Source organism: Schistocerca gregaria, chromosome 2 (assembly GCF_023897955.1).
Source record: "Schistocerca gregaria isolate iqSchGreg1 chromosome 2, iqSchGreg1.2, whole genome shotgun sequence".
Taxonomy (NCBI): Eukaryota; Metazoa; Arthropoda; class Insecta; order Orthoptera; family Acrididae; genus Schistocerca; species Schistocerca gregaria.
Genome location: NC_064921.1, coordinates 526,636,691 through 526,661,951, shown reverse-complemented (window position 1 = coordinate 526,661,951; position 25,261 = coordinate 526,636,691). Strand labels below are relative to the sequence as shown.

Here is a 25,261-nt window from a genome sequence, read left to right as displayed (position 1 = left end):
TTGATATCCTTCAGTGATACTTTTTGTTTCTGCAGGTGCATTTGATTGTTCTTTTTTAAATTGTGAAACAGTTCTTCTTCTTTCAGTTAGCATTAATCCCATCTCGTCAGGCTCTGCTATATTCAAGATTTGGCAACTGTATTTTTTATTTAACTTAATCATAGATGCCACCTGTCTGTGAATTCTTCAACTTAGTTCTGTGTGTGATTTCATTTTAACTGTTTAGTGTGTTGTGTCTCCGAGGTGGAAATGCTAGATGTCTAAATTTTAAACTTGGGCTATAGACTCTGACAGAGGTGATTAGTTTGCTATTTCTCACATCTAATACACTGAAGAGCAAAAGAAACTGGTACACCTGCCTAACATCATGTAAGGCCCTCACGAGCACTCAGTAGTGCCGCAACACACGTGGTATGGACTCAACTAATGTCTGAAGTACTGCTGGACAGAGCTGACAACATTAAGCCTGCAGGGTTCTCCATAAATCCGTAAGAGTACGGAGGGGTGGAGATCTCTTCTGAACAGCACATTGCAAGGCGTCCCAGATATGCTCAATACTGTTCATATCTGGGGAGTTCGGTGGTCAGCAGAAATGTTTAATCTCAGAGGAGTGTTCCTCGAACCACTCTGTAGCAATTCTGAAGTATGGGACCTTGCACTTTCCTGCTGGAGTTTTTAATCTTCCCCTCACAAAACTTGTTGGTGTCAGTACTATTGTCAATGGTAATGTCTCTTTTTTTTCCAAAGAATACGACAAGTGTAAGACTTGCAATAAACCTTTTACTTATCTCCTTTTCTCGTAGTTGGCTTCATGTCCAGGGGTCTCATTCTTTAAGCCGAAATTTCCACATTTTAGGTTCTCATATTCCAATTGACATACATAATTTTGATGAATGCCTGTGCAGATTTTTTGTTTTCACGATAACTTATTGTCTCATATGTTACGATATCACACTGCCTTTAGAATTTTCACAATAATAAAGTCGAAATTACATTTCTCTTCCAAAAGACAAAAACATGTCTGATCACATCAGAGGTATGCCCACAACTACCACTACCTCCTCACTCTGCAGTAATAACAATATTCCAAAGGGTTTACAAATTTTCTTGACAAATGACTTTCTATGAATTTATAAATGAATCTAGAAATAAACATAATAAAGAATACCAAATTGCATAATTAATAACAGAAATTTTAAGTGTGGCCAATATTTCGTAACTTCAAATGTTTGTAAAATAATAATAATAATAATAATAATAATAATAATAATAATATAACCTGTACATACAGAGCTAGTACATATCAATTGTAACAACAAAAATAAAGTAATTCAGTTTTGTAGTTTGTAGCTTGAAATACAGGGTGAGCACAAAGTCTTGCCCTGATTATAACAATTTCTTACAGAATAACCGCTTGACAAAATAATTTACATTTGATGCCATTACATAGGTTAGTGTTACTAGCTTTTTTTATGTATTTTTTTAACCACTTGCGTTTGCAAACCTCAACGTGTGCTCCCATGGTAGCTCGGAGAATGTCGAGGTGGTATTCCCATTCCACACAGGTGTTTCTTAACATGTGTTGTGTCACAGTACCCACAGCAGCTTGTATCTTAGTCTTCAGTTCGTCAATGTCAGCAATTGGCATGACGAAGACTCTGTCCTTGATATAGCCCCAGAAAAAAGAAAAAAAAATCAAGGGGCATAATGTATGGAGAGTGGAGTGGCCAGGGTGTTGGACCATTCCTTCCAATCCACCAATCCGGAAATGAACCATGAACGATCCAGGAAATCACCTTTATCAAAGCCCAGTGTGTGTGTGTGTGTGTGTGTGTGTGTGTGTGTGTGTGTGTGTGTGTGTGTGTGTGTGGAGGGGGGAGGTCCATTTTGCTGGAAAATTATCCATGGTTGATACTCTTCTATCTGTGGGACAATGAACTGTTGCAAAACGTCTTAAGTAAATGTTAGTGCTAAAAGATTTTTCCGTGAAGAAAAATGGCCTAAAAACCTTGTTATGCATGAGGCCGCACCAAACATTCACTCGCTGTAACTGTACAGTGGCATGTGGAGACTCTGAACCCCATATATGAGCATTATGCCTATTTACTATTCCACAGACAAGAAAGGTGGATTCATCAGTAAAGCATATGCGATTTAAGTAATCGTCAGCGCCATCAATGCTGTTGAGAATCTCAGTTGAAAATTCAACATGAGTCAGTAAATCATTCAGTTGCAAGGCCTGCACGATTTGCACTTTGTAAGCATGCAACCTAAGCTTTTCACGAAGAATCTTCACCACACTTGCTTGCGGTATTTGAAGTTCACGTGATGCTTGACGTGTTGATTTAGACGGACTCTGTTGAAACAATTGCCGAACACGATCAACAGTTGCATCATTCACACGAGGTCTGCCACTTCAAGGATGGTTTTCAACACTGTCTGTTTCGTTAAACTTTGCATACCATCGCTTTATTGATTTAACATCAGGAGGGCTGTGTCCATAAGGAGCTGGAAATTTACACTGAACGCTGATGGGCGATTTTGTTTCGTGAAACCAAGGCACACATCACACTTTCTCCTGTTTCGACAACATTTCGCCAGCAACCAACGTGACCTAACAGACCGCGTCAGTGTTGTGGAGCACTAGTGCCAACTATTGGTCACAACAACTAGTAACACTGACCTATGTAACAGCATCAAAAGTAACTTATTATGTTAAATGGTTATACATTTTTATAATCAGGGCAAGACTTTGTGCTCACCCTCTATAACATATTGTGTATAAAATTATATGAAAATTTTCAGACAAACAGTTGAGATAATATTGACCTGTCCAAAATTCAAAAATTAGTTCTGGTATTGACTGCTTATGATGAGGAAAAGTAATGCTAGAAGAGGGTGTCCCTTTAAAAGTTGCCCAAGTCCGTTAAAATGCACAATGGACATGAATGAATGCAGGTGATCAGACAGGTTGCTTACATACATGTCACATGTCAGAGTTGTATCTAGACGTATCAGGGGTCCCATATCACTCCAACGGCACATTCCCCACACCATTACAGAGCCTCCATCAGCTTGAACAGTCCCCTGCTGACATGCAGTGTTCATGTATTCTCCATACCCACACACATCCGTCTGCTCGATACAAATGGAAACAAAACTCGTCCAACCAGGCAACACATTTCCAGTCATCAACAGTCCGATGTCGGTGTTGATGGGCCTAAGTCAGTGTTGATGGGCCGAGGAGCGTAGAGCTTTGTATCGTGCAGTCATAAACAGTACACGAGTGGGGCCCCGAAAGCCCATATTGATGTTTCGTTGAATGGTTCACATGCTGACACTTGTTTTATGGTTGATGGCCCATCATTGAAATCCGCAGCAAGATGGGTTGCACTTTTGTAATGCTGAATGATTCTCTTCAGTCGACACTGGCCCTATTCTTGCATGATCTTTTTCCAGCCACAGCGATGTCGGAGATTTGATGTTTTACACTCGTGAAATGGTCATACAGGAAAATGTCCACTTCATTGCTACCTTGGAGATGCTGTGTTCCACTGCTCATGTGCCGGCTATAACACCACATTCAAACCAACTTAAATCTTGATAACCTGCCACTGTAGCAGCAGTAACCAGTCTTAATAACTGCACCAGACACTTGTTGTCGTATGTAGGCACTGCTGACAGCAACACCACACTCTGCCTGTTTACATATCTCTGTATCTGAATACACATGCCTATACCAGTTTTTTTGGCGATTCATTGTAGATGAAGAAGGAAGATGCAAAAATATGCAACAGCAAAGATTTCACAAGGCAAAAGGAGTTTATATCAAAATAAGCATCTGCTAACATCCAAAAAATAAACCTTGAGACTTGACAGTAAGATTGATTGATCAAGCAAGCAATGAAGATGCCATTCAGTGAGAAACTGTGTCTAATAAGGAACATAATAAGTGGAAGAGCACACATTACAACTTAAGTTGTAGTGGAAAACAATGGTTAACGTGATGGTAGAGAGGAAACAACATAGGGGCAAGCCTCCACAGGAGTACAGGAGACAGAGTGTTGCTGCCATAGGTTGCAAAAGACTAGTTATGCTAAAATGTAGAGGAGGCTGATGGGTGACAAGAATAGAGAGCTGCCTTGAACAAGTTTCGAATTAACAACCATCACCCCATTTCTGCATGCAAAATACTTGAAGATAGTATTAACCGTAACAGAAAAAAAACTTGACAATCAACCTTTCCCCCCCCCCCCCCCTCTCTCTCTCTCCAGTGACCTACTCAGTACATAAACTGGTCATTTCAATTCCTACAAGGTTACGAACGTTATCCTTAGTCTTTTGTTTTAGAGTTTTTTCAAGAAAATCTTGTATGCAGCAATTGTGAACTCAAAAAACTAAACATTTATTTCTACTTATGCTGTTAAGTGTTAGCTTCCATCCTCTGCATTTGAAACAGTACTTATTTTTATGTCAGGGTATGTCACATTTTTTCATGCAGCACTAGTAAATTTTGTGTTTGCTGGGATTCAACCCATAAAGTTCACTAAATTTCTTAAAGGATTTTGGATACAGTTTTACATAAATAAGTTCCTTAAATGGTAACTTTAATAAATGGTGTTTGAAACAGTAATATTTACTTACATAAATACATTTTTCATGTCAATATTTTTTTTCCTTACAAATCATTTGGAAATTTCCAGAAATCAGAACAAAACAGTTCATGTGTCTGCAAAACTGTAATTAAGCAACTTGATCCCAAGGGGCACAGCAAACATGTGGACTACTGCGTGGACGGCACCATACTTCGGGCCGCACAACTGCAATGCCCTTTCTGTGAGACAAAAGTTCATCTATGTGTTCACGAGTAATACTGTCACAGTACCCCAGATCCAGCCGTCGTAGCTTTGGTAGACTGGAGACCAAGAGCGGCAAAAAATCACGACCTGCAATATCAATAGAAGGATTATAATTAATTGTAAAGCAAAGTGTACAGCTACAAATAGACATATGCTGAATGAAATGTGTTTGGCTGTCAAGAGATGCCTTCACTGACTACCATACCAGAATATACTCAAATGATATGTCATAAAACCCAAAGAAATTCTGGTCATACATAAAGGCTTTTAGTGGCACCAAATATAGTGTCCACTCCCTAGCGAATGAGACAGGAACTAAAATTGAGAGTAACAAACAGAAAGCTGAAATGCTTAACTCCATTTTCAAATGTTCCTTTACAAAGGAAAACCCAGGAGAACTGCCCAAATTTAATTCTCATACCATTGAAAAGATAAATGAAATAAGTATTAGGATCAGTGGTGTTGAAAAACAGCTGAAATTGTTAAAACTGAACAAAGCTCCAGGACCCAAAGGAATAATTGTCAGATTCTATGCTGAATTTGTGGCTGAATTAGCCCCTCTTCAAACTATAAGCTATTGTTGATGCCTTGGACAAAAAACTGTGCCCAGGTCTTGGAAAAAAGCACAGGTCACACCCATTTACAAAAAGGGTAATATAAGTGATCCACAAAACTACCGCCCCATATCCTTGACATCGATTTGTTGTATAAGCTTATAACATATTCTGAGCTCAGACACAATGAGGCACCTTTAACCGAATGACCTCTAGGCCAAATAGCATGGATCCTGAAAACATTGAGCATGCAAAATACAACTCTCACTTTTCTCACATGACTTATGGAAAGCTTTGGATCATCAAAGCAGTCAGGTAGATGCAGAATTACTTGATTTCAGAAAAGCATTTGATTCAGTACCACACCTACACTTATTGTCAAAAGTACAATCATATGGGGTATCAAGTAAAATTCGTGACTAGATTGAGAACTTTTTGGTAATGAGGATGCAGCTTATTATTTTGGATAGAGACTCATTTTCAGATATGGAAGTAACTTTAGGTGTGCCCCAGGGAAGTGTGTTTGGACCCTTGTTGTTAATGCTATATATTAATGACCTAGCAGACAATATTAACAGTAACCTCATTTTTTTTATTTTTTATTTTTTATTTTTTATGAAAGAAGCTGAGTAAATATTCAGTCACATCTCAATAAGATTTCAAAGAGGTGCAAAGATTGGCAGCTTGCTTTAAATGTTCAGAAATGTAAAATTGTGCACTGTACAAAATGAAAAAAATATAGTATCCTATGACTGTAACATCAGTCCCTGTTTCATTTACTAGGGACTGGCCACTACAATTGGTGCCACTAACAGCCTTTACGTATGACAAGAATTTACGTGGGGTTTTGTGAAATATCATTTGACAGAAATGAGCCAATTCATCCAAATACCTGGGTGTCTCACTTTGTAGGGATATGAAATGGAATGTTCACTTAGGCTCAGTTGTGGACAAAGCAGTTGACGAACTTCAATTTATTAGTAGAATACTGGGGAAGTGCAATCAGTCTACAAAGGAGATTGCTTACAAATCACTCGTGTGACCAGTTCTAGGATATACCCATACCAAATAGGACTAACAGGGGTTATTGAATGTATACTGAGAAGGGCAACATGAATTATCACAGGTTTGTTTGATCCATGGGAGAGTCACAGAGTTACTGAAGAAACTGAACTGGAAGACTCCTGAAGATAAATGTAAACCATCCAAGAAAGTCTATTAACAAAAGTTTCAGGAACCAGCTTTAAATGATGGAATATACTATGATTGCCTAAATATTGCTCGCATAACAATCGTGAAGATACGATTAGAATAATTACTGCACATGCACAGAGGTATTCAAAGAATCATTTTTCTCACACTCCATACGCTAATGGAACAGGAAGGAAACCTAATAACTAGTGGATCGTACCCTCTGCCATGCACCTCAAAGTGGTTTGCAGGGTACAGATGGAGATGCAGAACTGCTGTTTTGTACATTAATCAATATAATCTACATCAGCATTTTTTTAATTAGCAAATGTGTTCTCCAATCTTTGGTGTATTAATCGCAATTCATTTGCAGTCATAGTGCCACATGTCATTTACAAGATGGTTGGCTTCAATCAACACAACCCAAATCTATTATCATTACAAAGTTATATATCGAAGTACCATGTTTACACAAGTACAAGACGAACCTGAATACGAGATGATCCACATTTTTTTAAGAGGCTCCTTGGGAAAAATTTGTTTTTAACATATTCTGACTAATCAAATTTAAAAACTTTTACTGATGTAAAGGATCTGTCTAAAAAGTTGACTTTATACCTATTCTAAATTTTGTCATTTATTGATTGTCTACATTTTGATACAATGAGGAGAAATAAAATATACAAAAAGAAATTGATCACATTAATTTTTATCTTCACTACCTTTTCTGTTTACTGAGTCTGTCGTCTGTGGTATCACTATTTTTAATCATCGCTGTCATCATCCTAAAGGAACAGCTCTAAAACTCATATCAAATTGCCACAAATATCTGTTTCTTTGGAATATGTTATGTTTTTTGTGGTTGTGGTTACTGTGGGACCCGATGGCTGCGTAGAACGAGCAGCTGACAGAACCTCAATCGTTCCCATCATACCTCACAGTAAGCATTGACAACTTGTTGTGCGAAACACACTAGTATGCCACTGGTCCCCACCTAGAGTTTCGGCATCTCCTACTTTGATTCTAAGTGTAAAAGTATTCAGGAAAACTCAATTTAAACATGGTAGATGTTCGTAAAAAGTCAAAGTATGCAGTATATATTCCCTTGGTTGGCTGCATGATGAAAAAGGGGGGAAAAAGGACAGGCGTACAACCCCCCCCCCCCCCACACACACACACACACACACACTCATCCATCCACACATACACAGACACAAGGCCTTTACAAATGTTATGTTTCCAGAATGAGATTTTCACTCTGCAGTGGAGTGTGCACTGATATTAAACTTGCTGGCAGATTAAAACTGTGTGCCGGACCAAGACTCGAACTCGGGACCTTTGCCTTTCGCGGGCAAGTGCTCTACCAACTGAGCTACCCAAGCATGACTCACGCCCCGTCCTCACAGCTTTACTTCTGCCAGTACCTCGTCTCCTACCTTCCAAACTTTACAGAAGCTCTCCTGTGAAACTGCAGAACTAGCACTCCTGAAAGAAAGGATGTGGCGGAGACATGGGTTAGCCACAACCTGGGGGATGTTTCCAGAATGAGATTTTCACTCTGCAGCGGAGTGTATGCTGATATGAAACTTGCTGGCAGATTAAAACTGCAGAACTAGCACTCCTGAAAGAAAGGATCCTTTCTTTCAGAAGTGCTAGTTCTGCAGGTTCGCAGGAGAGCTTCTGTAAAGTTTGGAAGGTAGGAGACGAGGTACTGGCAGAAGTAGAGCTGTGAGGACGGGGTGTGAGTCGTGTTTGGGTAGCTCAGTTGGTAGAGCACTTGCCCGCGAAAGGCAAAGGTCCCGAGTTCGAGTCTCGGTCCGCACACAGTTTTAATCTGCCAGCAAGTTTCAGTTGTTTTGTTACACACAGAAGACAATGATTAACAATGCATCCATTCAACACGACTACATTATGTACTACACAATGCTAAAGCTCATATGAGTGAATGATAGAGTAAATGAATAGCCATTGTAGGTTTGAGGCAATTGCAACAACAACAACAATAATAATAAAAGTTACTGTATGTCATAGTGTGTACAATACTCCATGAAGTACATAAATTTATCACTGATTTTTGAAACATAATACACACCTGAAAGACCATCATTCCATATAAGACTCATCATCTGTATATGATGACAGTGCTCGATTATTCGAGACACACCTCGATCTGAGATATGAGGGCAGTGTATTACAGACAATCTCCTGAGACCTGCACACCTGCAATTATAGCAGAGAATATGCATGTAGTAGATAACATTGAAAATTGTGACTTACCGCTAAATATGATTACAGAAAAGAAAAGTTGTTACCTTCTTACAGAAGAAATATTTGAAACTGACATATTACTCTGATGTGTGTACTGATACTATAGTGTCACGTTTCCATAATTGATGATGATGATGATGGTTATAATGATGAAGATGATTACGATTATAGTGAGAGAAAGGAGAGGGTGTTATCCAGCACCAGCACATAACCTACTCATCTTGAATAGCACCAAGGGGTTTGCAACGTGTAGTGTCACCATCCACCACCACCATTAAATAGCTAAATAATAAACATGGACATGTGCTCTCACTGCCTGGGATCTTATGGAGAGGTTTGGAATTCAGCTAGGACCTTGACTTCAAATCTGCAATGAGGCATTTTACACCACCACTTCTCTTCCCGAAATTGACCAAATGCTGGTGATTAAATTTAATTTTGGACCAAGATTTGAACCATATACCTCAAAGTAGAACAATATTGCAAAACCATCTGTTAGTAGGCTTGACTAAACAGCATAATAGCATAACTAGTCACTCAATGCTCACCTTAAAAATCTGTTAAATCTGTTTCTTCCTAAATTAAATTTTAGCTTCCTTATGACTGTGCCCCAGAAAATCAAGAACCATAAAAATAAAAAGGATTTACTACTTCTATCTGCCCTGTTCTAACTACAGTCTTGGTTGCTTTTTTAATGGAAAATGCTTATTTATCTTTCAGTTTACATCACCATATTTCATCAAGTTACTACTATTTCTATCATCTTTCTCATTTATTTCCAATCATATCAGATATGTAATTGGTCTTATCTTCTTGTTTACACACTACATCATGACGCTGTTCATATTTCAGTAAGATATTACTGTAAAAACAATCAGTTAATCCATTCATTCACACTGTATTAACTCAAACATTTATTTATTTAGTGTGTAGCATTGAAAACCATATACGATCACACACGGTATGTGGGGGTAAAAGTACTTGTAGGGCAAACGTACAAATCAAGTTTTCTGGTCCCCAAAGCAGAAGTTCACCATATTCCCACCAGGCAGTGCACACTTCATCTCCTCAGTTCTGGTCTCAAAGGTCGTCGTATTTGGACACTTACGGATGGAGAAAATACAGTAAATCACTTTTGTATGTTTTCTATGTAAAATTTGTCTATAGTCTTCATTGAATATTAGGTGAACCTCAATCTATCTACGAATTAGATAAACTCAGTATTGGAACAGTAATGTAAATGGATATGGATATGTAAAAAAATCTACTCACCAAGGAGCAGCTGGAGAACATACACACAAAAAGGTTTAACTTTTACAAGCTTTCAGAGCAAGTAACTCCGAAAGCTTGTAAAGATTTTTTATTTATCTGTTTACATTACATTGTTAATAACTGATTATATTCGTTATTATATCAGTATTGGGACTGGCAGCTATCAGATTCCAATATCCAACTTGATCTTCATGAATTTAGCTGTATGTGTTATCTGTAGACTTCTGAAAAAGAAAATGGCAGAATGGGGTAAAAGTATACAGGTATAACAAGGTAAAAGTTCGTAGGAGTTACTTTTATCCCATCAAGAAACTATTTGTGAACTTTTATGCCATAGCCTGTACTTGGACTAATGTAGTCTCCTCTCATGTATTCTAGCATTCTTTGTTGGTATTTATTTATCTAAAGTGTCTAATCATCCACATTAGAGAACTTAATTTTTCTTTTCTATATTTTTTCACAGGGTGGTCATGTTTTAAAACATATCTATCTCTCAGGCACTCTTCGAATATAATCACATCTTCCACAAGACATTTTTTCCAGAAACCAAATGAGAACATCAACTTTCACAGCCATTAACAGAGCCACTCTAGCATCAAGCTCTTAGCCTTTTGAAATGGGAGTTCAATATGGCTAGCATCCAAAGCTACTGTGTTTTCAAAGGCTGCCTTAAGAAAATGTCTTAAATGCCAAAGGAAGTCAGCACTTTGGCCATTTCATGATAACTTTTTCATTGGATGAAGAACTGTGTTTCCCTTGATAAACATTTCTTGAGCCTTACTCTCCGATCATAAAATATTTACTTTTTGAATCACTGAAAAATAAAAAGTTCTTAATTTGTTTCTCCATGAATTTATTTATAATAAATTATTTTTCTCAGTTGGGTGTAAGAGTACACAAAATCATTTTTTTAAGAAAACTTTTATTGCACCTCTCATAGCACTTGGATGATGACAAACTTCTGCACATTTGTTGCAAAGATATCTAGCTGTTGCATGTGTAACTAATATAATATTGCTGCAAGTTTTTTAAGAAATTTTTAGTAAAACAAAAAATTTGTGCTTTTATCCTTCTACCCTATATAAGATATGACGAATAATCAAAAACAAAGTATGTAAGTCCATATAAAAACAAAAGGATATTAATCTCATGGGTCACAAACAAACAGAAACTTTACATATTCAGTTGCTTCTCGGGTCACAGAAGTCTGATCACCAACCAGGATATGACCATAAAGGGCTTTCTACTTTAATGAGTGTATGGTCTGTACACTGGTAACATACTGACAGTCTAATGAAGTTGCCTTTACCCATCGATGAAATGAGTCTCACATATGACATGGTTTATTTTTGTCCTGTCAAAACTAGTCCATATTTTCTGGTGCAAGTCAAAGCTTAGGCTTTTTCTGTGATACAGGGAAAGTTGTTGATACATACTAATAACCACACTCCTCACTGTTTTTGTCATTCTTCAGCAATACTAAAACTGTCAACAAATAGTTTTCTGGCTTTTAAGCATGGAGGCTGTAGTCCATCAGTTGCCACACTTCCAGATTACTGGTGACTTGAAATCAAAGGATTGCTTTGTATTTTAGGGTATTTTAATGTTATGATGGTGAATAACTTCATAGCATTTTTGTTCTGCATGCTGGTATTCTGGTTCCTATGGGCTTTTTTGTCAATTACCATTTTTTATTTGCTATTAGAGTTTACACATTGTCATTTTGTCATATGGAAACAACGAGTGGAGCTGCAGACAAAACAAAATGGCATGCCCAATGGAGAAATCAGAAGATTTCAGACATATTCTCCTGTCTGAGTTCAATAGAGGGGTGACAGACACTGAAGCAGCCTGAAACATTTGCACTGTGTATGGAGATAATGCCATTGGACATAGCATGACAAGAAAATGGTTTTCTTGTTTTAAGGAGGCTTGTTTTGACATTAGTGACTCTCTGTGTACAGGAAGAGCTTGGGGGTTTGAAGAGATCATTTAAACGCATTAATCCACAATGATCCATGTCACTGTACTTGAGAAATGGCAAATGTGATGAATTGTGATCATTCCACAATTGTGTGACTTCTACATGCTATGGGGAAGGTTCAAAAATCGGGTGTATGGGTACCACATGCTCTAAGTTAAACTCACAAAAATCAGCAGTGGTCATAAGTGCATTCTGTTTGCTTGTCATCAATTGGCTCGTGAACAGCTCTGACCATTCCTGTCGTCTATTGTTATTTGTGATGAGAAATGGTGTCTTTATGCTAACATAAAGAACACTAAGTAGTGGTTGAGCCCAAACAAAGCAGCAACTCCCCTTACAAACACCTGCACACATCCACAAAAGATAATGTTATGCATCTGGTGGAACAGTGACAGTGTGGTGTACTACTAACTGCCTCTTTGAGGTATAACCATCACTGCTGACATTTATGGCCAACAACTAGGGCACCTTGCAGATTCATTCCAAGAACAATGATGAGGAACTCTCCATGAAGTGATGCTACTCTACGATAACATCCAGCTATATTCTGCTAGAATGATAACACTAGACAGTAGTTGGGTTGAGAAGTCACTCCACAGCAGTCTTATTCAGATGATCTTGCACCCTCAGATTTTCAGCTTTTTCACTCTGTATTCAACAACATTCAAACAACTTCCTTTCTAGATGAATATGTGCTCCAATTATAGCCCAATGAGTTCTTCGCCTCAAAAGTACATGATATCTACAGCCACAGAACCGAAAAGTACCCCAGCTCTGACAGACTGTTGTAAATAGAGAAGGAGATTATTATTTATGACTAAAGTCTTTGTTATCTATCCCTTGTGTTTATTAAACATGTGGAAATACTCAACAAACTTATGCACCAGCCCAATAATTAATGAGTAAAGTCACTAAATAGTAGAGACACTGAGTAGCCAACAGGATTGAAAACTTTGGTAGCTTCCAGAAGAAAACACACACGTGTGTAAGGCTACATTGTACCAGCTGAATACACTGTGCTGGGACTGGAGTTCTGCAGCTTGACAGGGGTGAGGGTTTGTGTCAGGTGGGATGGGGAAAGGTGGCTGATGGCTGGGAGTGGGGCAACAGGTGCGTAGATTTGGAATGTTGGAGGGATAGGAATGCAACACATTACCACTGAAATCAAGAATGTAGGAATGTGACACATTACCATTGAAATCAAGCATGTTGTACCCAGCAATGTGTTCCAGCACTGAATGGTCAACATTGTTCTTGGCCACAGTTGGTGGTGGCCATTCATTTGAGTCGACAACTGCACAGTAGCCATGGTCACATAAAATGCCATGTAGAACTTTCAGCAGAGCTGGTATTTGACATATCTGCTTTCTCGAGTGGCCACATCACCTCTGATGGGTAGGATAAGTGTGTGACAGGACTGGACAAGGGCGTGGTGGGGGGGTGTTTTGGACACGTCTTGCACCTGGGTCTTCGACAGGGACATGACCCATGTGGCACAGAGTTGGGAATGGGTACCAGGATATTGCTTAGACTGGGTGGATGGTAGAATACCACCTTGTGAGGAGTGAGGAAGATTGCAGCTAGGATGTTTCTCATTTCCTGGCACAATGATCCTTGTGAAGCATATGGTTCAACTGTTCCAGTCCAGGATGATATTGAATGATGAGGACAGTTTTCCATTGCAGCTGGTTCTTGGGAGTGGTGGTATGCAAAATATGCTGTCAATGCCATCTGCAAATCAACACATCAAGAGAGATTTCTAAGCACAAAGCAAGCTGAATTGAGCTTCATGCTTAAGTTATTCATGTGCTAGTGCCACCTCACTTTATTATCCATCTGGATGCCTAGTAACTTCACATATGGAGCCTCACACAGTATAAGGTATCTGTAAGTAATTTTCATTCAAATGATAAAAGTTACTGCAGTGCTGATATTGTTGGCACCTATCAAAGACAATGTGAACATGAACATGCTAATAAAAGAAACAGATTATACATGTGACAAATATTAACTAGATAATAGCAGTGCAAAGATCCAGGCTGCAAAATAAATAACAACAGAAATGATGAAAAGACTACTCACCTCTCAACAGAAATCTAATATCAGTAAATATAATGCCTGAACAAGACTAAAAGAAACTTTGGTCTTCTCATTAATTCTATAACCATAAAAATTGAGATAATCAAAGACACAGTCATAACTTTTAATTACTATAGAGAAACCATTGAGGGTAGATCATAGGAAGTGAGGTATCAGTACAGTAGTACATGATTATTCAAGAAGAACTGGTGACAAAGGAGACAAGGTGTACATTAACATGCAGAGGAAAAGGATACAAGATGGTAGATACAGAAGATATATGATAAAATGATGAGTGATAGCTGAAAAGTAATATGATAGAAGATGCGAGATAGAAAAAACTGAAAGGGAAGAGGCAAGATAAAAGTCTAACTGGAACTGGAGGAGAAAGAAAGTAATAATGTGTCAGCAGAAAATCATACCTTTTTGCAATGATTTCTAACCCAGCATCAGTGAGAGCTTCACACCATGCCAGTTTAAGAGCAGTAAGATTCTCCAAGTATGTGGAAAAACTGAGGAAGTGTAGCAGCCCATTACGAGTAAGCTGTGTAGGGTCTGCCAGTTCCAGAGCACTCAAATTTGTCAGTGGTACCAAACATTCTGCGAGACCAGCATCTCCTAGGCCCTGACATGGTGCCAGCCCTAGTTCCTGCAATCTTAACAGGACACAAATACTGTCAACTACATCCTAAAATGAGCTATTTTTGTTATCTGGATAGCTAAGGAATTTTATCATAACAGAAAAGACAAGAATGAAAACTAAAAATTCCTACTTACCAGACACTAAAGGAACCAATATACAAATCAAAGATGGTGAATCTATGCCATTAACAATGTGAGTCCTTTCTTATGAAATAAAGGCAAAAATAACAAAAGGTAAAGGTTGAGGGGAAAAGTGAACAGAAATTCCTTTTTCTCAAAAACCCATGCTCCAACAAAAAAGGTGAACAAAAGGAAGAGAAAGTAGCTATGAATTTTCATTGTGACTGCCTCCATATTTTATGCTCTTTGTGTGTCAGTTTTGCTAGCTGTTAAAGCAGAGCAGTCATCACAGAGAAATAAATAAAACAAATTTTCTCACCATTTATCAACTACTACTTTCATTCATTCACCAAGCAAATACTTATTGTGTGTTTACCACAGATTGGTATTACAATAAGTTGTGATCCTGCTAAGGCATATACTATTTGAAGATGATCTTTTATTCACTACTATTGGCTAATTTCAAATTAACAGTCATTTTCATGTGAACATGTACTTATGCTCATATGTATGCTATTCACGGATCATACAAAGCACTCTGACAACATGAATAATCTGCTAGAGCACATGTATAACCATACGTACATTTACACTTGACTGCTAGTTTGAAATTACACAATAGTGATGAATAAAACAGCTTATTCTAATAACATACAGTCTCGGCAGAACTACTACTTCTCTTGCTCAAGGTTTGATGCTTGTGGATCAAGAATAAGCAAAGAACCTTTCTGATGTGCTTAAAAGGAAGCAGTAAACTGCAGCATTAATAAAGAATTTCAAACCTGACTTTTTGTCACCATGCTATTGTTTATCTTGAACAAGTTCAGTGACTGGCAAAAAATAAACTACTGAAGTCCAGCTAAACATTGGTGTTACCTGTGGGCAAAGAACACAGGTTTGTACATGTCAAATGAGAAGAGCTCTATTGTAAATGGTGGGTTAATGTTATTATTACATACACCTCAAATATCTTCAATACCTCACACTGTGTGCAAAGTTGTTTGTTCTTTTGAGAAAATATTCTATACGAGTACATTATAAATTAGGTCTAAAGAGTGGTGTAAATTGTTGTGATACTGAAAAAGGTTAACTCACAATCCACTCTTGTATGGGCAAATACTGAAAATTAAAATAAGGAAGAAAACAATTCAACCAAAATTTGATTTAACACAATTGCATTTTACTTCCTGTAATTAAATTATACATAACAATGTGTATGAAGAATATGGTTAATGGTCCCTCCTTGAACACAAGATACATTAGATAAAGGATACACAGAAAAGAACAGTGTGAAATTAATCTATTATCCTTGACTCATTCCCAAATCCCTAAAGCTTCTGCTTCCAGATGAAATCTACAGAACATGATGAATGAATCTCATGAGGATAAATATCTACTTGCAATGTGGCTGCCAAAGATCTTCCATATTTTTAAATATATGGTTGCTTTATATGGAAAACAGGGTAGATGGGTATGTAGGAATCATCATTTCTAAACAATGCATGTTCAGGTTATCTGGAAAATAAACAAACTAGTGATTAAAATCAAAAGTATGTTGTGTTCTACAGCTTCCAACAAGAAATACAATGTTTGAGGATAAAAACTATGTTAGAGGTATACTATTAGAACTGTGAATCTTGTTAACAGTAATATAATCGGTATAAGTGAACAGTGACATAGGTTCATACTTACATCACTGACCTCCACATCCCAGTCACTTCACCTCACAACTGAAATATCTATTGACAGCTGCACAATGCACTGGCCTACAATTCCTATCAGTGGATCATATTCCATGTGTTACCTGGTAAGGTATGGTCCAGTGGTGCCAGGTTACATCAAAACCACAGCTCACTAATGCAGGGACTGTAACACTTTCACTACTCCTAGTCCATCCATGTCCTTTAAGTCTTGGCTCTGAAAGATGCATCTAATGGAAGAGCAGATCAGCTGCAGCAAACAGGGAGCACTTTAACATCTTTTTTGTTTTATTACCCCAGGACATGACGGGGGGGGGGGGGGGGGGGGGGGGGGGGCTACCTCCTATAAGATCTTCCTGAATATTGTTCACACAGGAACCAAATTCTTAATACCTATAGGGTTATGTGTTAGATTCCTTCCTAACTGGGACTGTAAATGTCTAACATTGTTGCTCAATTCCAGCATAATTCAAGCTGTTGGTGCAGTTAAACTTGCTAGGCACCCTAAAGGGGGAAGTTACGTTATGAATAGACAGGAGGAATAAGTTTTACATACTACAGGAAAAAATGAATATTATGTGACATTATAGCAGATCCCATGAGAGTCATAAGTAGTGTCAACACAACTTGGCACATGATGTAAATCTGAAAGCAAAGAGGACACGTGGTACACTGACCCATTCAGTGTGATTCATTGCAAGAGCAATAAACAAAATGTTGGAAAACTGCAGAGTTGACAATCTCTTTTTAACACTGTTGCAAACACAATGAGCAATTTGCAGAGAAATAACTGTTTGCCTTTTTACCATGTCTTCATGCTACTTCGCAGTTCCGAGAAAGGAAAAAAAAAAAATCATACAACATGCACCAATAGAGCTGGTGTACAGTGTGATGGGATACTCTTTTTCTATGCAGCCCAGTAGCGTTGATACCAACAAAACAGTAAAACTGTCCATCTGTTGAACACAGTCACATGAAGTACATGAAATTCCAGTTTACTGGCAATACGGCCATCACTTTTCAGAGAAGTAAAGTCAAAAAATTTGAAAGCAAATTAGCAGTAATGCTTGCCCAAATCACATCATTCCTTTGATCATATCTGTCAAACATAGAAGCCGCTTGTTTCCATTTTTCACATCATTTTATCAATACTATAACTAGTCCAACCTGTATTGGAGAGTCAGATACATGTAATGCTCAAAATATTCAGGCATGACCTGATGCAGACGCTGGTATATTGCCAACTATCAATTAGTCATATAGGGAAAGTAAAGATGAGGGTGGACATCTTTAAAAGGCCCATAGATGAGATATGGGAAACAATGCACAGGACCTACGTGATGTATCATTAGGGCTGGTGTATAGTGTGACAGAATACTATTTTACTGTACAGTGCTGACAGCAATAAATTGAAGTGCTGCTGAACACTATAATGAGAGAGACTGGCACTATAAAGTCCTCCAAACTATCTGTCTCTCAGCACTCAGCAACTTTCTACTTCCATGTGTGTTGGCATAAATGGAATAGGATAGGCATACTGTCAACATTTTATAATACCACAATTTTCTTGACCAGATAGCAAAATGACTTAATCTTTTGAGATGTCTTTTTCCATTAGCAGTGCACTTCCAGCACCAAGACATTAAGCAAATGGATCTACTGAATACAGAGACTCCTAGATACATACTGTCAGGTTGCACATGGAACATAATACTCTCATAGAAACTATAGGCTAAAGCAATGTGTATCTAAAGCAAGTGTAGACCACAGGCCATTTTGTTGGAAATTGTACCAGGTTAGATGACTATCATATACAAAGTTGAACCCAAAATTGTTTGTTTGTGGAAGGCTTCCACATCTACACATAAAATGATTTTGTTGATCTTAATTATATGTTTGAAGCTGAAAATCAAACAAACTGCATTTTGTTCTACTAATGTTTGTGTATTAGAAATTGTTTTTTGGGTTATTTGACTAACATTAAGTGCTAGCTAGCTACATGCTGCTCCAAATCACTTAATCTTGGATGCAAATATAATGTCTCATGAAACAATTTAAGTGACATAAAACATACAAGTAAATCTTTCAATGACAATGTGTAACTACTGTTTAAAACTCATAATTCTTGTAGATAGATTTCTATGTCATGCTTGGCACTCTATGTTGGATATACATAAAAACAATCATTAATTGTTAAAGACAGTCACAACATGGTAAAAGCAGTTTTCACATTCCTCTATCATGCACACTGATTTTTTCAGCCAGTTACTGATGGAGTCCATTTTAACATGATACAAAACAGAACTTTTATTCATATATGAATCATTACCAGATAAGAAAGTGGCACAAGTACAGAAAAACACAGGAACAACTGGAGTTTAAATACCAAATTAAGAATTTATATTGTGCTGTATAATTTGATAGATTATTTTAAATACCAACAAGTCAGAAAATGATTAATGCATTTATTTGTTTCATCAGATCAGTGTACACATATCACACTTTTTTGGTTAGTTCACACATCAAATTCACCTCCTGTAATGGGCGGTGGCAATGGCAATGGCAATGGCAATGACTTTCCATAAAATGCTTAGGCAGAGCATTTAGTTACAATAGTAATAAGAATACTACATGTACTACATACAGTTTGCTAGAAATAGTGATGGATGTGCAAAATAAGTTCTGTAGCTCAAACTTTTTGGAAAATCATACTGTGCGATTGATCAATGGAACATGCAACCAACCAACTAACTAACTAATTTCAAGTGAGATATTGTGATGTTGAAAATGTTTAGCTTGAGATTAATGATATGCCAGAATCATTAGAAACATCTCTGATTATGATTCAGCAATAATAATTTTCTTGACTCTTTTATGTGGTTATTAGTTGTTCGCGTGTTCAGGTATACAGAGCAATACATTCAATATCTGAACAGCCCTTGTGGAACTGCTCTCATCACTTAAAAATTCATACTTTACTCAAGCTGATTCACCAGAAGTATCATAAAAACTATCAATGTGGTGCTGTAATTCATAACACTTTTAAAGTGAACGTAAGTGCAAATTCTGCATTCCATTTTTTTCTACAAGTAAAAAAATGTCAAGTGTATGTAGCCTTTTTGACAGCTAAGAATAAAGCAAGCATTCACTATTGTTACCAATGTCAAAATTTGTCAGTAACAAATATTACAGCACACCAACAAAACCTGCAGCAACTGGATGCAAACAATATAAAAAAATAGGCAATGTCTCTTATTTTTCATTAAACTAGTATAAATTCTTCTGGTACAAAAGCACACACATACTCTCTCTACCTGTTTATCTATCTCTCCATGTATGTACATTTGTGCCCTTCCTTTGATGCTGTGATTTGACTCCAACACAGAAAGTTTATATATGAGTAAGAACCATCACTACTTCTTCAATTGCCTGTCTGATGTTCAAACTTCTCATATAATGAGCTGTCTTCGCATTGTTGTTTGGAAAAAGAGATTTATTAAAGAGAACAAAGATGCATAATCCCTTTTCTGTTACACAAATTGTGTGCAATAGTAGTATTAAGCCTAAAATCTCTGTCTTGTCAATACATAACACCACAATTTCTCTACAATGAATAGGAAGTTTCGCTGGCAAGCAGCAGGTCAACCAAATGTCACAACACATGCTCAGGGTAAAACCCTTTCTGTGTGAGGCTCTATTTCTATCATTCCAAACTGTATTTACGGACAAGTATAAAGAAAATAATCAATGAAGGTATATTTTTTCATCATGCATTAAAAATGGCACAGTACCACTTCTTCATGTGATGAATTTAAGAAACAATCTCTAAAAACTTCTGAACATGTAATATATGGTTTATAAAGAATCTGCTGTATATATTTCTAATTGTGACATTTCACTGTCCTTTTGCATATTATTTCCACTCTTATCTGCAATCAGATCCCATACAAATCAACATCAACAAACCTTTTGCAATCTGCAATAGCTTTGTAGCCTTCATTTGTCAGCAGTCTGCCACCTAGAGTAAGCACTTGTAACTGGTGGCCAAGTTTTTGTACAATAAATTTGACGTCATCATCCCTTAAGCCATCTGCCCAGTCAAGTCGGAGCTCCCTTAACTGCGTACATCTGCTGGCTATTGTACATATAGCCTCTTCACCCACGCCCTGTGACAAATAATAATTTGGCTATAACTAACAGATACTTTTAAAATAATTTGTATAAAATATGTTAAGGTTTTCATTCTTTCTGAAGGATGAAAGACAGTAAAAAGTTATCATTATTTGTTTTCAGTAAATAGTTCTGTTTCCCATGACCCATAAGTGGCAGTCACAAGTAAGCATTGACACACCGTAATCCTCAGACAAACAGTACTTTATTCTGGTTTATTCTATTTTGTGTATTATTAATGTGTTTGTGTACCTGAGGAGAAACTATGGAAAGAAGGAAGTGTATATAAAACAGCTTCCCATGTCATTTTACTTTATTGAGGACATATAAAATGAAGATGAATTACAATATTCCTCCATTATGCATTGTATTGTATGTATGATCTCATTTAAAGAGTGAAAAGTTGGGCAATGAATATCTCTCTATGTGCCCTATTCACACAGAATAATATAATTTCTTTTAAAATACTTGCCTCACATTCCTCAGCTGTTGCGGTTTGCCTACTTGGTTATTCCAAATGTAATGTTATGAGATACATCTACTACTTCAAAATAAAATTGTTTTCCAATTTTCTCATAATTCCTTTGCAAACCCTGATCAAATTTGAGGCAGACTACACACCCACCAAATATTGCAGAAAATTCTAACTTCTAAATAAAAACTGATGATTCTGTTCATACTGATTACATTAATTACAATTGTTGTAACTGCAACCAGGACGGTCGCAGGATAGCACTGACCGAAGGTGCGGTGGGACCTGCAGAGAGACCCGCGAACAATAACACAACGAAAAGGAAGGACACGACAAACGTAGGACAGAACGAATACGACAAGACCGAACAACAGAGTCACAAGGAAACAAACTCGTACACAAACCAGGAAGAAATCAGTCTATCGCAAGCGAGGTGTAAACTGACGTAAGCGAGATTAGACTGACTGGCTGAGCTAGTGGCCGGCGCTTAAGTACGCTCTCGGGTGCACTGCTAGGACCACGTGTTCCACTGTGGCGCCCCCACACTAAAAGCGGGCCAGGAGGCGAGCGCCGCCACAGCTTCCGGCGCGATGGTGTAGAGACCTCTATGGGTCTTCGACATTCATGACGTCTGGCGTGGATTCAAATTCCGCGGTGCACGGTATCAGAACAATTTATGTCGAGCTTGTATGATGACAATGTTTGGTTTGTGGTATGCTCAATGACACAATTATTAGGACCTGAACAAATTGTCAATCTTTACACTGTCCAGTCCCACCATTTTCCTGAATGATGATGATGAAATGATGAGGACAACATAAATACCCAGTCCCCGTCCGGAGAAAATCCCCGACCCAGCCAGGAATTGAATCTGAGACCCCATGGGCCAGAAACAGCAATGCTAGCCTCTAGACCATGAGCTGCGGATTTGTGTTTATAGTGATTCACTTTTCAATTAACAACACATAAATTATACGACTTTTTATACATGTTGCTCTTATAATTACCAAAAACAGATCTAGGCAAGTTCTTAGTCTTAAAATACTGATGATACTGGAGACCCTACACCCATCTCAAGATACTAAATTCTTTTTTGGAACATAATGTTGTAAAAAGTGACTCACTTTCTTATTTCTTATAAAACAGCACACAAAATCCTTTTAAGCTGCTCATGCATGAAAACATTTTTCTTATTGGTGATATATTGCTCATGGAGACTGCCAAGCTTTATTCATAAAGCTACTGTGATGCCATATCCACAAGGAATGTTGACTGAACATTGATTTTTAGGAATCATGTAAAAACAAGTACAAGAAAATGAACTGAACTGAAAACTGAAATGGAAAAGTTATTTGTTATTAAGTATTTTAACTTGATTATTTATTATACTGACTTCACCAAGGGGCCTCAGAGAGGATAATGTATTGATGTTTCTGAGGTATAGGAGTATTTTCCCCAGTTTTTGCACTCAAGTAAGTATTAGCAGTAATAAGTAATCATAACATTTCTGTGCTTGTTCACATTTTTAGTCGAATTTGGCCAAGGACAGACCATAATGTAAATGCTATCCCAGAAAAACAGACAGTACATTTTACACTACCATTACCATTTTGCTTCACTAAAAGCATTCATACATAAAATATTAAAAAAATAAATGCTTTACAACCAACCTTACAACGTGACAAGTTGAGGGCCTGTAGTTCAGTAAAGCCAGCAAGTAAACAGTAGTCAGGTATGCTGAGTGGTGTGCATTCTTGTAAGCTGAGTTCTTGTATACTTGGAAAAGCCTTGGCAGTCATTTGAAGCAGACGCCCTGCATCACCTAGTCTGCACATGTGTAGCATAAGTCTTCTCAAAGCAACACATCCACGACGCAGCCAAACCTAAAATGAATACATAGCTAGCATTCACTACTATTATAAGATTGCATGTGTAGAGAAATTAACAGAAGGAGAAAAAGAGAAAAGAAATATCGGTAAAAAATTGCAACACTTCTGACAGCAGATAGCACCCAAAAGATTTTGAACCAAATTCTGAACATTAATGGTTATGGAAAGCTAATAAATAAATGCAACAATTGTATACTGGTAGAAGCACAAGCACGCAAGTCTACATAGTGAAAACCAGTCACCATTACAACTCATTGTTGCCACATTTTAAATATTAATAACATAATTCCAGTTTTTGAGCCTAAAGGGTACAATGTGCAGGCACAACTCTAATTATCATACAGCTACACAAAAAAATTCAGGCAGAAGAGTAGGACTTTCACAGACAGATGTTATAAATGAAATCCTGTTTTACATATGAGGTGTAGCTATAAAATAATGGGACTGATGCTGTCACAGATTAGGTACACATGCACCAAAGATGAATGACCAATAACCTAAAGCCTGAAGCCTTCTCAGTCAAATTCACCTTCTCTGGTGTCTGTAGACAAATCACGTGTGCATGGTCTCTGCATGTGTAAGAGTTGTTATTCTGTTCTGTCAGAAGAATGACAAGCGTAATAATAAAGCAATAAATTGTCATACAGTTTCACGTGAAACTTTGAAAAAGTGCTACTGCAATCTATCTTTTACTAAAAGAAGTGTATGGTGAAGACTGTTTATCTTGTACATGATTTTCTGAGCAGTTCAAGCATTTCCAAAATGGTCAACAAGATATTGAAGATGAGTCATTCCCCTGACAAGCTTCAGTATAAAAAACTTATGCAAATATTGAAAAGGTGTGTAATCTGATTTGATCTGACTGTCGGCTGACTATTCAACCAATTGGTGAAGCTGTAGGAAATGACAAGGAATACTTACGGCAAATTTTACATAGGCAATTTAATGTGAGAAAAGTGTGTACAAAACTGGTGCCAAAAATTGTCATGACTGAACAAAAAGAAGCTTGTGAAAATGTCTGTACTGACACTTTGAATACCATTGATAATGATTCTAACTACTTGAAAAGGGCAATAAAATGTAGTGAATCTATGTTTTTCACTTATGATCCAGAAACCAAGTGCCAATTAATGCACACAAAGGGTCCAACTTAACTGAGATTGAAAAATGCTTAAATCAGCTAATCAAGAGTCAAAGTGATGAAGATTCTTTTTCCTATATTCATGGAATAGGGTATCTTCACTGGGTTATTGAAGGTCAAATCATTAACCAACATTACTACCTTGAGGTTCTTGCTCAGCTCCATGAGAAAATAAGAAAAAGTGAACCAAACTGTGGAAGAACAAGTCAGGGGTTCTGCATCAAGACAATGCTCCAGCTCATATTGCATTGTCTGTTAAGAGGTTTCTAAGGAAGTACAGCATCCCAGTGTTAAACCATCCACCTTATTGCCTGACCTAGCATCATATGACTTATTTCTATTCCCCAAGGTCAAATTTGCATTAAAAGGGACAAGACTGGAGTCTATTGAAGTGGTGAAAGAAAAAGTGGCACATGACATCAAGAAGCTCACAGAGGAAGACTTCAAGCACTGTTTCCATCAATGGAAAATATGCATGGAGTTTTGTAGTGATAGACAAGGGGAGCTTATTGAGGGTGACAGTGACTAAATATGTATGTTTTTGAAATAAAATGTTTTACAGCAACAGACAGCTATTTTATAACAATTCCTCATATTTCACACTAAAGTTTTCGGCACCAAAGTTTAGAGCACAGACACTCACGGATGACAGAGAACCTAAAATTAAGGGTAGTAAATTTGTTCACATTAGGTTACTCATTCCATTACACACTCCCCAAGATAGTAGTATAGGCCATTTGCTATTCCTTATATAGATAAACGATTAGGGAGACAATCTGAGCAGCCATCTTAGGTTGTTTGCAGACGACATTGTCACTTATCGGCTACTAAAGTCATCAGCAAATCAAAACAAATTGGAAAATGATTTAGAAAAGATATCTGTATGGTGTGAAAATTGGCAATTGACCCTAAATAACGAA

General features: G+C 37.4%; 1 protein-coding gene and 1 non-coding gene across 5 annotated transcripts in view; one reads left to right on the top strand and one right to left on the bottom strand.

Moving 5' to 3' along the window:
- Positions 1-4,590: 4,590 nt before the first annotated feature.
- LOC126330410 (F-box/LRR-repeat protein 2-like) overlaps positions 4,591-25,261 on the bottom strand; it is a 91,647-nt gene continuing 70,976 nt past the window's right edge. For 2 of the 4 annotated variants that reach the window (XM_049996355.1, XM_049996356.1), the window contains exons 7-11: positions 22,982-23,194; positions 20,636-20,835; positions 14,630-14,863; positions 8,697-8,824; positions 4,591-4,946 (exon numbers count right to left, since the gene is read on the bottom strand). In XM_049996355.1, the coding sequence (XP_049852312.1) occupies positions 4,744-4,946; positions 8,697-8,824; positions 14,630-14,863; positions 20,636-20,835; positions 22,982-23,194 (978 nt within the window). In that variant the 3' untranslated portion in view covers positions 4,591-4,743. Of the gene's footprint in view, positions 4,947-8,696; positions 8,825-10,144; positions 10,369-14,629; positions 14,864-20,635; positions 20,836-22,981; positions 23,195-25,261 lie in introns of those variants that run through there. The other 2 variants (XR_007562898.1, XM_049996357.1) reach the window with 2 other exon arrangements.
- On the top strand, positions 8,353-8,428 carry Trnas-cga (transfer RNA serine (anticodon CGA)). The gene has a single exon. It is a non-coding gene; the product is annotated as a tRNA-Ser (tRNA).